Source organism: Hibiscus syriacus, unplaced genomic scaffold, assembly GCF_006381635.1.
Source record: "Hibiscus syriacus cultivar Baekdansim isolate YM2019G1 unplaced genomic scaffold, ASM638163v2 tig00009499_pilon, whole genome shotgun sequence".
NCBI lineage: Eukaryota > Viridiplantae > Streptophyta > Magnoliopsida > Malvales > Malvaceae > Hibiscus > Hibiscus syriacus.
The window spans coordinates 32,732-47,419 of NW_024062196.1; the positions used below are offsets into that span (position 1 = coordinate 32,732).

Below are 14,688 nucleotides of genomic sequence, written 5' to 3' on the forward strand. Positions count from 1 at the left end.
AAACTGAGTGGGATTCATTTAGGGGTACTTAGATTATAAGGCATGAGATAATCTATAAAGTAGCAAAGGTTCAGATCTTATTAATTGTGTTTACATTCCACTGCTTTTCTAAAGGGGAAGTTGATGGTTCTTATATATTATTGGATATCCTAGCCAACCTCTTTTTTTTCATTTTACACAGATATATGCTAATCTGTTCTCTCAAGTAATCGTGGATGTGGGCAGTGTCGGGGCTCTTTGTATTTGTTGGCATCCAAAAGGTACATCCGGCTCTTTCCTACAAAACTTGCATTTGATTGAGAAAGTTGCAAGTAAACAAATTTCATGAAATTGTTAGATGAATAATTGCAAATAAACAAATTTCATGAAATTGTTAGATGAATAATTGGTAAATTTGTTTGCATGTGCCACGCATGATAAACACACAAATACTGTACTGTGCTTAGGTGTAAAATTATGTGTCAATGGTCATTGCTCCCGTGCACATAAATAGAATGCCCCTCCTAAAGAAAAGAAATACCGAGCCGTGGATGATATCAGAGAGAGCATATTAGAACTCAAGTCAAAAGAAAGTCGACGAAGTGAATGAAGACAGATTCATATAAATGCTACTCTTTCTGAAGAACAAATAGATCATCTGAACAAGTCTTGTAATTTTGCCACATGAATTTTCATTAAGCAGGGTTTAAAGCAATATTTCTTGCTTGATACTATTGGTGGAGCTTGAGAATGAAAAGCACCTGCAAATATCATTACATTTCATGGGAAAATATAACAACAGTTAATATTTTACATAAGATTTTTCATTAGACATAATCTTCTACTGCAGTGCCAACTATTTCTACTTTGCTTTAACTTACAGATAGAATTAACCCTAATCAACACCAATTCAGTTGTCTTTCAGCCAAATAAACAGAGCCTAACCTATAAACATGGCAGTTTTTGGAAGCTGTAGAAAACCAACATATATAATTATAAATGTACAAAATACCAAACCCTTGGATGAATTCCCAAAGCAGTTCCATCGACAAGCCAACTGGATAGCCTAACATTTTGGCAACTAGAAAACTCGAAACAGCAGAAAACGCAAGTCAGAAAATGGTAGAACATGTTCTTCTAAGCTGATACTTTGGTTCAGATGTTTCACACTGAAATTTTATATCAAATTCCTGCGAGCATGTTAAAAGATTGGGTTAGCTGTTTCAATATTCAGTATGTCGAGAGGGAAACCCCAGTGCCTTACTGGGGTCATAAAGCTTTGAGTGATACTAGCCAAATCATTATTCACTAACAGAATCTATGAGAAAAAAAAGTAAGAATAAACAAGAAATGCACAATTATAGCCTCTGAAAAACAAGTTTTGGGTGTAGATGTCAAACCGGAGAAATATGGGCAAAGATTCTACCTTCTCTCTCTTGAGCTTTATATTATCCTCTTCCAATCGTGAAACCTTGTTAACCAGCTCATTATGGTAAGCCTGTGCAAAATCAGAAGACCATGGCAGCATAAAATTAAAGGAACAAATAGCTGAGAACTATCAATTAACCAAATACATGTTAAACCCTTGCCTGCTTTCTGGCACGTGATCGGGCAGCAGATTCCCTATTCTTGATTTTTCTCCTTAACCTCCTCTCAATGCTTTTCTCAAATGTGTCTTCAGCATCTCTTTTCCACCCTGTCATTGGTGTGTCCGACAATGTGCCGATCGATGGGGTAGGTGACAATCTGAACTGCAGTGGTAAACTCTGTTGTGTATGCAATTCCATGGTAGGAGCCAATGATGTATCAGCAACAAAAAGTCCTGCTTGTACCAGAAAATCCTCCAACGTGGTTTCGCCAAGCGTTGGTTCTCTTTCACGATCCTTCGTCTCCTCACCATACCTCCTCTTCTGACCTTGTTGTATCTCACTCCAAACTTGATTAACCGTCTTCCCACTCAGAGCTCTAGCCAAGGTTAGGCTAGCCTGACGTTGGAGGGAAGACAATGATGATATACTTCCGTTATCCATCCCCATTGATGGATTCGATTCATTACTCCATACATTATTAAGAAGCTCGTCAAGGTTCATATTACCTAGGGGCTTCCCCATGTTCCCTAGCTGGTTTTCAACTTCATTAAGAGTGAGACTATACCATGAATTCTGCCTCATCAATGGAGATGGCTGTGAAAGAGGCTGTTGGCCATTGCTTTGGGATCCAGTTGTTTGAATCCCCATTCGGAACAATTTTAACTCTCAACCCTATCAATAGAAGTTGTCAAACCCATAACATAATCACCCCAGAAAATTACTACCCATACTAATCATTCCAAGAACTATCAAAAGTGATTCTCTTTTCCCCCTTTCAGCAGTTAAATTCGATGTAATTTATTTGATTTCCTAGTTACAACCAAAATCCATAGAAACCCTAAAATAGAATAATTCCCAACATTAAAAAAAACATATCAACTAAGCTAGCATAATCAAAAGTTTCTCATTTTTCTTCATTTCCCTTCATTTACCAAACAGAAAAAATCATCATTCGCTTTTTTCTTATTTTATTAGGCTTTACCCGTTCAACCTTGTTCCTTTCCCACCAAATTTAACACCCGGAATCGTGCTTACCCAAAAGCTTTTTAAGAACCCATTAATCAATAGCAAAAGAAAATTAAGATGATAAATTGAAATTAATGGTTGAAGCAACCAATTTGAGTGTTAAATTTCGAAACTTTATAGTGTGATTAATATTAAAACAAATAAATACCAAAGAAATCTTATGTATTACCTGGAAATTCTGGTCCTGGATCGAGACAGAAAGAGGGGGGGGAGGGAAATCTGCTAAGCTGTTGTTACATGAAAACTCCACGTATTATTAAAATATTAAGTGCGATTGGTTCCTCTTGATTTCAGTTTTCTGGGAATCGGGGATTATTTTTGGAGTTTTTTTTTTCAGTTTCAGGGTCGAGTGTGAAAAATCCGGGTCTGAATTGTTTGTTTAGCACCAATTAATAGCTGCCGTGTGCGCTTGTGACGTGTTACCTTTTTGGGCTTTACTATCTATCATCCAATCATCTCGACTTGGTTGGCCTGCCTCCTCTGACGTCGTTTCACAAATTGATGAACTTTGAATATTCTTCCCAAAATATATTCAAATTCTAAATCCATCTCAACCTTTTAATCAGATTATTATTAATTTATATTTTAAATTTAATATCATATATATTTAAATATACAAGTCATGATTTCCTATAAAATTATCTGTTTGCAACGTATTATATTTAAATTTAATGATCTATATTTAATTTTATATTCCAATTAATATATGAACTATTAATTATTTTAATAAAATAATTTTAATAATATAATTTTAATATTTTAAGAATATGATTTAAACATTAAAAATTAAAACTATTTTAATATTTGGACTATTGTCCCAAGATATTTTATAAAATTAATCATTTTATTTTATTTATTAAAATAAGGGATTACAAGATATGTTCTAAAGATTTTTAATAATTTAACAATAAAAGCTCAAACACTCTTATAATTTCTGGTGTTCGAACCTTGAACATCTAGAGCACTAGCGGAACATTGTGGGGGCTAAGGGGAGCCTTAGTCCCCGTTACTTTTTTTAATTATTAATTAATATTAAAATTATATATTTTAAAAAATACAAAATTACCAGCCCCTTCAATTAAAAAAATTTATATTTATGGAAAATAAAAAATATTTAACCCTTGTTATAATAAATTCTTAATCTCATACTTGCTCTAGAAATAGCAATCATCTATTTAACTACTGAAGTAGCTTAATTCATCGTGTATCATTTCACATCAGATAATAATTTGATTTGTTGATTTTTTATTCTTAGAAAAAATATTTTTTCTTCAATTCCTATCATTTGGTAGTGTATATTTTTATTTTCTTAAAATAATTTTAAATTATAATTTTTAAAATATTTTATATTAAATTTTAAATTGATATCTAAACTTAAAAATATTTTATATTAATCCTCAAACTATCTATATTATTTCATTCTGATTCTTCAACTAATGTGATGTCAACTCTATTGATTTAAAAAATAATAATTCAATTTTTAAGATTATGAGAATTGAACTTATGCCCTTCTAAATTTTTTCACGACCTTAAAAAATAATTTGATTTTTTAGATCACGAGTTCTATTTTAAGAACATTAAAAAATTATTTTTTTAGAAAATCAAAAATTCAATTCCCATAACTTTCAAAAACTAATAAAATTAACACTACGCCAATGAAAGGATTAAAATAGAATGCTATGAATCGTTTGAAGATTTATATAAATGATTTTAAGTTTATGAATCAATTTTAAAATAATGTTTTGAAGATAGATATAAAATATTTTAATTTTTTAAAATTAATTTAAGACAATGTCACAATTTAAGATAATCCTATGCAATTATGTTTCTTTTTAAAAATTTACTTTTATTACTTAAAATTAATCCTCAAATTTTAAAAAAGTATGCAATATTAACAATATTTCAAGTTTAAATAAAAAACTAATTTTAAGTTAATCTTGATTTTAAATTTCATACAATTCGATTACACCCTAACCTTTAACATTTTTCTGAAAAAAATTTGTTTGATGAAAACATCGAGCATCTCGCTTTTGAAGAGTTGATATCAATGAATAATTGAAGCTATTCCAATTAATTAATTGGTAAATTATAAATTTAGTACCTAAACTATCATATAACTCCTATTTCACTCACTATACTTTCAATTTTTTTAATTCAATAACTAAAGTTTATACATTGATTTTTTAGTCACTCAACAATGATATAGATTTTTTTATATGACATATCATGTTTTATTAATATTGTAATGCCAAGAATGATTATAATAAAAATAAATTACACACTCAAACTTTAAATTCTCAAATTATACCCAAACTCTAAACCTCAAGTTATAATCCCACCCCATGACAGCCTTTCCCTCCCTCCGACGGACGATGACTCATCGACAACCACACCTGTGGGATGGCCACCAGTAAGCAGTGTATTGTTCTCCTTGTTCCATTGCTTTCTCTGTACCTTCTGATTTCACACCTACAAATTCAACATCGTCTTCAAAAAAAGAGAGTATTGGTGGTGGAGATTTCTGATTTGTATCACTTCTCGCTAATCTTTAACTTAAATTCATGGAGTTTAAAGAATCACTTGGAAATGTGGATTCCCCATTTGAGGGGGGTGCCAACATCGGTGACCATTGCCTTTGTTTGGTTGGGTATACTGACATCATCAATAAAAGGATTACTGCTTGAGCCACATGCGGCTTGCAAATCCAAATATTCTTCCCATCCTATACCCACTCAGGTAAATACATGTCTTTAGAAAAATCCTCATTTTTCATTGTCAAACCTGAAGAATCTCGTATCATTCATAAATGTTAAATATATCCATCACATCGAAAGTGAGTGTGCTGTTCACCGATTGTTTGTTGTCATTCAACTCATCTTCCTCTCCGACTACCACTTCATCATCACTACTGCTGCTACCACCATTCGTGGTGCCATTCATAACCTCCATGGGGGATGATGTCGCAGGTGCATTATTAGTTATGTCATCTTCGAATACAAACCAACTCGAATTTGTGAACAGTCTGCTCATTAAAACACATAGGTTATAATCTTCATTAATATGATTGTTTTAACAAAACAACAAAACTGTTCGTTTACGAAAGTTAAGGTGAGACCGTCGGTGGGAGGGTGAGACTGTCAAGGCGGAGGATGGGATGGGATTATAATTTGGGGTATAATTTTAAAATCTAGGGTTTAGGTCTATAATTTAATTTTTTAAATTCATTTTTATAATATTACATTAAAATATTAATAAAATATAAATTTTCATATAAAAATAATAATAAAATAATTCATATTATCAGTGATAAGAGTGAGCAAAATAAGAGTGATAAGATAGTTCAACATTAAACTTGTAATTTACCCATGGCTTAATACCTAAATAAGTGTCCAAACTAAACATTTTTTTCCAAATAAGTGCCTACAATATTTTTAACCATTTACTCATCCGGATGCCTAATTTTACAAACATTATTATTTTAGGTGTTCGGGCCGCCAACGACGTTAATTTTCTTCGTTAAGTGACACATGTCGCAATCTGATAATTTTAAATATAAAATTAAAATAAAATAAAATAATATATATATTTTAAAAGAAAACACATAAATTTCAAAATAACCCCAAAACTTTGATAACTTTCGTTTCAACTTCTAAACCCACACCGGTCATGACCCTTTGCCATCGATGAAGATCCACTCGACCTCACCTCTCCCCGCGACCAAAACTCCTATGAAATCATGACTGACCACAGGTCGATCGATGGCGAATCAACGTTTTATACCCCGTGAACCCAAGGATGAAAATGCGATCCCACGCGATTTCGATTGTCAATCAACGACAACTATGGTGTCGTATAACTACGATGATGACAAGGACTACATCAATAGCAGTGGTCGTGGCCGGAAAAGGCGGCGGCTACGAGTTATTGTTAGGATTTGGAGATTTTAGGGATTTTGAAGCATTTTTGTAATTTAAAAGAAATTAAGTTTTTTTTATAAATATAATACTATTTTTAATAATTAAAAAAATAAATTTTAAAATTACCAGATTGTGATACATATCACTTAACGGAGAAAACTAACTGCAGTTACGGTCCGGACACTTAAAGTAATCACATTTGTAATGTTAGACATCTAGATGAATAAAAAAATACTGCAAGTACCTATTCGAGAAAAATAATATAATTTAAACACATATTTGGCTATTAAGCCTAATTAATTATAAGAATGACTAAAGGATCCAATAAAAATAATAATTAAAAACTCCTTTAATAAAGGAAGAAAACATTGGATGAAGACCAATGCCTCCAGACCTTAATTTAAGGCATTCCAACCAAGGCCTACCCTACACGTTCCCTACTCTGCAATTTTCTTTTGTCTTAATCAATTAATATTTCTTAATCATTATTATTTAACTATAAAAAGAAACGTCTCTTCTCTTCTCTTTTCACTTCATTTTCCTTTTTTTTTTCTTTTGATTTTTTAATTAAAAACCACTATTTAAGCTTCCCCAAACTTTGATTTTATAACATAACTTTTTAGTTAAATTTCTTACAAATCCCCAATAGTTTATCCCACTTACTATCAAAGTCATCAACAGGCAGACAGCCACCCCCTTTCTTCAATTATTACCTCTCTCTCTGCGTTGCCTAAATGGCTTCTTCGAGCTTTTTCTACCCCTCTGGCAAGTCTTTTTGGATTGGATTTTGAGTTTTCTCTACTAGTTTTCTGATACGGTCTTTTTATTTATTTAATTTTCCGAATTGGGTTTTAATTATTGATCGAGACAGTTGAGGTTTTGATTCTCTGTTTTCTTTTTAATTATATTGGTTGATAAAGTTGTGGTTTAAATTGCTTAGTTTAGGTTTTCTATTACTTTTTAAAATCATGTCATTGATTATTGATTGAAAAAGAAGTTTTGGTTATCAAGTTGGACACTTTTTTCATTTTGGATTTTGATAATGATGGATAAAGTTGAGATCCTGGTTGTATCTGATCCAATCAATTTGAGTTTAGTTCTATGTTTTCAGCTTCTATTTAAAATTTCTTTTAGTTGATCCGGAGAGCTGACTTGTATCTGATGGTTCATAAATTTTATATTTATAAATCAGAATTTATTTTATACTTACTCTCTTATATATATGCATATGATCAATTGATATTTATTGGTAATCTCTAGCTTGTTGGAAATGGAAAATCTTTGATGTTTATGCTTATGGTGCTATGGCTTATGTTACCCGGCTTTTCGTCTTTATTAAGAAATCCATTGCCAGTGAGGGCATCTGTTAACATTTATTATTATTATTATTTTTATTATTATTATACAGGTTAATTGAGTGCGTTTGTTATTGAGGAATTTGAAGTTACATCGGTTCTAAGTTCTAACAGATACTAGGAGAAGCTTGAAGCTTATAGGTTGAGTCGGAGATTTCCCCTTGAGTCTCGGGCTTATCCAGAGTCCTATCTTGGTTGGAATAATGATGATGTTCGATGAGATGGGGATTTGTGGGGATCTATATTTCTTCAATGCTCCCCTTGTGGAAAAGGATCTGGCGGCCACCTCACAAATTGAAGCGGATGCTGCAGCGGAGGATGACTATAGTGATGGGGATATCGATGTGGATGAACTTGAGAGGTGGATGTGGAGGGACAAAATGCGACTCAAACGGCTTAAAGACCAGAGTAAGGGTAAGGATGGGATATTGAAGTACATGTTGAAGATGATGGAAGTTTGTAAGGATTAAGGTTTTGTTTATGGGATTATTCCGGAAAAGGGAAAGCTGGTAACCGGGCATCTGACAATCTTCGAGAATGGTGGAAGGATATGTTGGATATATGAACTGTAAAACTACACCGTTAACACTGACTGGAAATATAAACAGTAATTAAAAGAAACAGATTCGTAAACCGTGTCGTGGTATAACCACTGCCATAGAAACGAATTTACCCCGATGTGTGTAATCGCTGCAGTAGGCGGACCGTCTCCCGAGGTTAACACGGTCGCTCCGAATTCCGTACACCCGGAATCGGAGTGGACTGCCGGTGATATTGCTCTTCTTATCGGAAAGCACAGAAAGAATAATTGCAGAAAACACTTTGAAAGTGAATTGTGAATGTTGAGAGTGAGTTGAGAAGCTGAATATAGCCCTCTATTTATAGGCTAGAAATAGGGTTAAAATCGTCCATAAAATTTCAAGCTTCTTTTATAACAGCTGAAACGTCTATATGAAACTGACTCAAAAATAGTCCAGGTTCATTGCATCATTGTTCAGCTGTTATAACTCCCGAAATTATATCATGTAACCTATGGAATTAAATCAAATAACTCTTGTAACTCCTGATATTAACAGCTTGTTTCCTCTGTACAAAGCTGGAAATCAGTCCAGATACATCTTAACGTTTTTTATTTAATTTAGGAAAAGCTGTTTAATTTCTGATAACTCTCATAAACCAGATGTTATCATTTGAAATTAAACAGTCCTCAACAGCCTATAAATATCAGTTGAAATCTTTCACATTTTTCCATTTGTTTCTTTCAAAGAGAAATTCCTCAAGAATTTTCTCTAAAAAGATAGTATCCGCGCGGACGTGTCGAAGACACGTATTACCACGACCACGAGCCGAGCCGTGTCGAGACGAGACGGACGGACGGACGGCAGCGGCAGTGCGCGAGAATCCCCCTTATTCTCTTTCACTCAACAAGGAAGTGGGAATTCCATACTATAAATACCCATTCCCAATAGTGTTTCCAATACTATGTGGGATTGAGCATTACCAACATTCCCCCACTAATGCGAAATAATTCTTCTGAAACTCGAAAACAAACTTTCCAGAAGAGCAATAACGAGATTAGTTGCTTAAGCACTAATGAACGTATCTGGAACTAGTACATAGTGATGATGAGCAATCATTCTCTTAGATAAGTGAAACTAGTCTGGAACTTTCTAAGATGGGGGTAAACTCATAACACACAACTAACCCCTTCATCCACCTGAGTCCTCGATGTGTAAGATATATATATATACAAAAGTATATATTTGACCATCTTACCTCAGGATTCTAGTAAGTGTGCTAGAAAAATGGCCCAACATTTTTCATAGAAAGCGGCTAACCCTTCTCACTTACATAGGTTATTTCATCAAGTTTATCTCAACATAAACCATCTTAAAAATGATATGAAATAATTAAGAGCTTTTATAATAGTTCAACCTCACAAAGGGTATGGTGACTTTCTTCAAGTTCATTATAAATGAACCACCCAAACTCTGGGCTAAGAAGTCATTAAGAATAAATATTCAACCTCATTTATCAGTAAATTCAATAAGTCCTTCTCACTAGAACCATCCAAATACTTGGATTTGAATTTATTAAGAGTTTAACAAACTCAACCTTTCTGTCGGTAAGTTCATCATTTCCTACCCACTCACTCTGGGTTATGAACTTATTAAGAATATATATTCAGCCAAAATCGGTAAATTCATCAAGTCTTTCTCACTAAGACCACCCAAAGCCTGGGCTATGAATTCATTAAGAGCACTTAAGCTCATCCTGGGCATGCACATTATTCGTCATAGGGATAGGCAGTAGGAATGTGCACTATGAGTCTTTCCATGGTTTCGTTTGACCACATGGAACTTAGATAACTAAGTTGGGTATCCACCATGAATTCCTCAACCAATGGGCTTTAGACCCATCCCCCTCGACGAATCTAGGACCAGCTTCCGACTTAACCCTTTGGTAAGTGGATCTGCTAGGTTCCTTTCCGACTTCACATACTCTAAAGAGAGCACTCCATTCTTTATTAAGTGTCTCATTGACTCATGTCTTATACGAATGTGTCTTTTCTTACCATTGTAAGCTTGGTTCATAGCCACACATATCGCATCTTGTGAATCACACAATAATGAAACTGGAGGAGTCGGTCTTCCCCACAACGGAATATCTGCTAACAAACTTCTGAGCCACTCGGCTTCTTGCCCAGCTAGGTCAAGAGCTATAAACTCTGACTCCATAGTAGAACGAGCAATACAAGTCTGCTTTGATGATTTCCACGAGATTGCTGCTCCACCCAAAGTAAAAACATACCCGCTCGTAGAGCTTACCTCATCATTATCAGAAACCCAGTTGGCATCACAATATCCTTCCAGTACCGCAGGAAAGCCAACAAACTCAAGTTTCCAATCCAAAGTACCCTTAAGATACTTCAGTAAGCGTTTAAGAGCAATCCAATGATCACCACTCGGATTATGAGTATATCTACTCAGTCTACTCACAGCATAAGTAATATCATGCCGAGTATAGTTCATTAAGAACATTAAGCTTTCGATTAACTTAACATATTCAGTTTGGGAAACACTACTTCCTTTATTCTTAACTAGATGTATGCTAGGTCATAAGGAGTTCGAACAGTGATGACATCAAAACTGTCAAATTTCTTTAGCACTTTCTCTATATAATGTGCTTGACATAAAGAAAATCCCTTCTCAGTTTTGGTAACTTTGACTCCTAAGATTACATCTACTTCTCCCAAATCTGTCATCTCAAACTTAGTGGACAAGAAATTTTTAACTTTGTTAATAGACTCAATGTTAGAACTGAAAATCAACATGTCATCAACATAAAGACTTATAATAACACATTCAGTGTCAAACATCTTCGAATACACACAAGCATCCGAACCATTCACAACAAAACCAAAACTAAGAATAGTTTTATGAAATTTCTCATAACACTGTTTAGGAGCCTGCTTAAGTCCATAGAGTGACTTTTTGAGTCTACAGACTTTGCCTTCCATACCAGGTGCTTCAAAACCTAGTGGTTGCTCTATGTAAATCTCCACATCTAGATCTCCATTCAAGAAAGCAGTCTTAACATCCATTTGATGTACCTGCAACTTATGAATAGAGGCTAGTGCAAATAATACACGAATCGTTGAGATTTTTGTAACGGGAGAATTTGTATCAAAATAGTCTAAACCAAACCTTTGAGTGAACCCTTTGACGACTAACCTTGCCTTGTACCGCTGAATCGAACCATCTGGCCTTAGTTTCTTCCGGAAGACCCATTTGTTGGAGATTGGTTTGAATCCCTTAGGCAAGTCAACTAATTCCCAAGTATGATTAGACATTATCGATTCTAGTTTATCACTAACAGCGCTTTTTCAAAAAATAGCATCGATAGATCTTATAGCTTCTTCAAAAGTTTTAGGATCCTCATCTAACAGAAAAATTTGAGCTATAGGATCTGAAATGGAGTCTAAATCATTTATCTCATAAATAAAGGAAGTAATAAAGTCTGGTCCAAAAGAGGTTTCAACTCTTTGCCTTTTACGTTTTCTAGGCTCGAAATCAATTTGTTCAGAAGACCTAGCAGGATTACTAGAATAAGTGGATGAAATATATTCTATTTGTGTTTCAATATTTATTCTCGATTCCTTTAAAGGAAAATTATTTTCAAAGAAAACAACATCCCTTGACTCACAAATAGAATAATCTTGTAAAAGCATGAATCTGTATGCAACACTATTCGTAGCATACCCTATAAACACTGCATCAATAGTTTTAGGTCTGATGGTGGACTTCTTAAAGTCTGGCAAACCCACTTTGGTCAGACACCCCCACACTTTCAAGTATTGTAAATTAGGAGCGTATCCTTTCCACAATTCATATGGGGTAGAATCTAATTTCTTATGAGGAACTCGGTTTAAGATATGAATTGTCGATAGAATGCTTCCCCCCATATGTCATCAGATAACCCTGAACTTATTAGTAAAGAATTCACCATCTCTTTTAAAATTCTATTTTTCCTTTCGGCTATACCATTCTGTTGAGGAAAATAGGGGGTTGAAGTTTCATGAATTATGCCATTCTTTTCACAAATATCTTTTAAGAAATTAGATCCATATTCACCACCTCTATCAGATCTAACCCGTTTGATTCTCCTATCTAACTGATTTTCTACTTCTGCCTTATAAATAAGAAAGAAGTTTTCAGCTTCATCTTTAGTTCTTAGGAGATAAACTTTTGTATATCTTGAATAATCATCTACAAAAGTTATGTAGTAGTGTTTTCCTCCTTTACTTTCAGTGTTTCTAAAATCTGCTAGATCAGTATGAATGAGTTCTAACAGTTCAGTCTTTCTATTAGAAACAGTCTTAAAGTGAGGTCTAGTATGCTTAGCTTCTACACAAATCTCACATTTGTTAAAGCTAGTTGTGTCTAGTTTAGACAGAACATTCATATTCATTAATTTCTTTAAAGCATGAATATTCACATGTCCTAATCTAGCATGCTACATATCAATGGATTCAACAATATAAGCAGAAGTGGTAGCTTTATTTTCATTAAATTGAGTTTCTATGGCAAATAAACCATTGCTTAAAAACCCTTTCCCCACATAATCACCATTTCGGGAATGTACAAGTTTATCTGCCTCAAAAACTAACTTAATGCATGCCTTATTCAGAAGCCCACCACTTATCAAATTTCTACGCAAGGCAGGTACATACATAACATTATTTAAAGCCAGAGTTTTACTAGAAGTCAGCTTAAGTAAAACCTTGTCTTTGCCTAACACTTCAGAACTGCTAGAGTTCCCCATGTACACACATTCACCAATGTTCCCATCATCGAACTCGGTGAAAAACTCCTTCATTGCGCAGAAATGCTTCGAAGCGCCAGTGTCAACTACCCATTCTGAACTGTTCTCCACCAGATTAACTTCTGAGACCACCGCAACAATGATCTCATCATCTTCTTCTACAACGTGCATCTGTGGCTTGTTTTCATTCTGGCTGTCTGAGCGGTGTTGGCATTGGTAAGCTTTGTGGCCGGGTAAACTACAGACATAACACTTGAACGTCTTTCTTTCCGGTTTGGTCTTTCCTGACTTCTTGAAGTTGGTAGCCTTATGTGGTTTCGTCTTATTGTCTTGATTCCAACGTTTCATGATCTTCTTAAATTTTGACTCAACCAAGTTAGCTTTAAAAGATAAATTACTCATAAAATTAGTAAGCTTATCTTTTAAACGGTTGGCTTCTTCAATCTTCATATGGCCACAAGTTCTTCAAGCAAAATGTCTCTCTTCTTATGCTTAAGAGAGTTGCGGTAGTCGGACCAGGACTTGGGTAGCTTCTCAATGAGTACATTGGCTTGCAGCACCTCACACATTTGCATCCCTTCAGCGATGATGTCAGCGACTAAGTTCTCATAGTCATGGACTTGATCCATTATTGGCTTGTCGTCTGTCATCTAGAATTTGAGCCATTCGCCAACAACATACTTCTTGATGCCCGTATCGTCCGCACCATACTTTTTGTCGAGAGTGTCCCATATTGCCTTGGCACTCCTTTCTCTAAGGAACATATCAAATAGTTTATTTGACATGTGGCTGAGCAGATGTCCTCGCACCGTCTTGTTGTCTTTCTCGTAGATAGCGAGAGCGGCAGCGGCAGTTGCTAAGGCATCATCATTGAGGACCACATCCACATCATTACCGGCAGCTGGGGTTGGCGGCATGGTAGGTGGTGGCTTGAGCAGCACGTAGTCAAGCTGCTCGAAGAATATCAGGATTTTTTGGGACCACCTTCTATAATTCTTTCCATCAAGTGCATCGAGCTTGGAAAGATCGGGGATTAGTTTGCTCAAAGGTGTTGTCATGATTGCAGTATATGGAATTCGTTTCTAAATTGTTGGATATATGAACTGCAAAACTACACCGTTAGCACTGACTGTAAATATAAACAGTAATTAAAAGGAACAGATTCGTAAACTGTGTCGTGGTATAACCACTGCCTTAGAAACAAATTCGCCCCGATGTGTGTAATCACTGCAGTAGGCGGACCGTCCCCCGAGGTTAACACGGTCGCTCCGAATTCCGTACACCCGAAATCGAAGTGGACTGTCAGTGGTATTGCTCTTCTTATCGGAAAGCACAGAAAGAATAATTGCAGAAAACACTTTGAAAGTGAATTGTGAATGTTGAGAGTGAGTTGAGAAACTGAATATAGCCCTCTATTTATAGGCTAGAAATAGGGTTAAAATCGTCCATAAAATTTCAGAATTAAATCTCTTCTTTTGTAACAGCTGAAACGTTTAG

General features: G+C 34.7%; 1 protein-coding gene across 3 annotated transcripts; it reads right to left on the reverse strand.

Moving 5' to 3' along the window:
- Positions 1–945: 945 nt before the first annotated feature.
- Positions 946–2,940, reverse strand: LOC120203257 (ABSCISIC ACID-INSENSITIVE 5-like protein 2). Of its 3 annotated transcripts, XM_039203584.1 has the most exons (5): positions 2,764–2,940; positions 1,812–2,262; positions 1,569–1,730; positions 1,406–1,477; positions 946–1,169 (listed from the first exon to the last, which is right to left on the reverse strand). In XM_039203584.1, the coding sequence occupies exons 2-5, from the start codon at positions 2,214–2,216 to the stop codon at positions 1,092–1,094; spliced, it is 717 nt and encodes a 238-aa protein (XP_039059515.1). In that variant the 5' UTR covers positions 2,217–2,262; positions 2,764–2,940; the 3' UTR covers positions 946–1,091. The 3 variants fall into 3 exon arrangements, with proteins under 3 accessions (XP_039059515.1, XP_039059514.1, XP_039059513.1); XM_039203583.1 differs by having other exon boundaries at positions 1,569–2,240; XM_039203582.1 differs by having other exon boundaries at positions 1,569–2,262.
- Between the last annotated feature and the right edge of the window lie 11,748 nt (positions 2,941–14,688).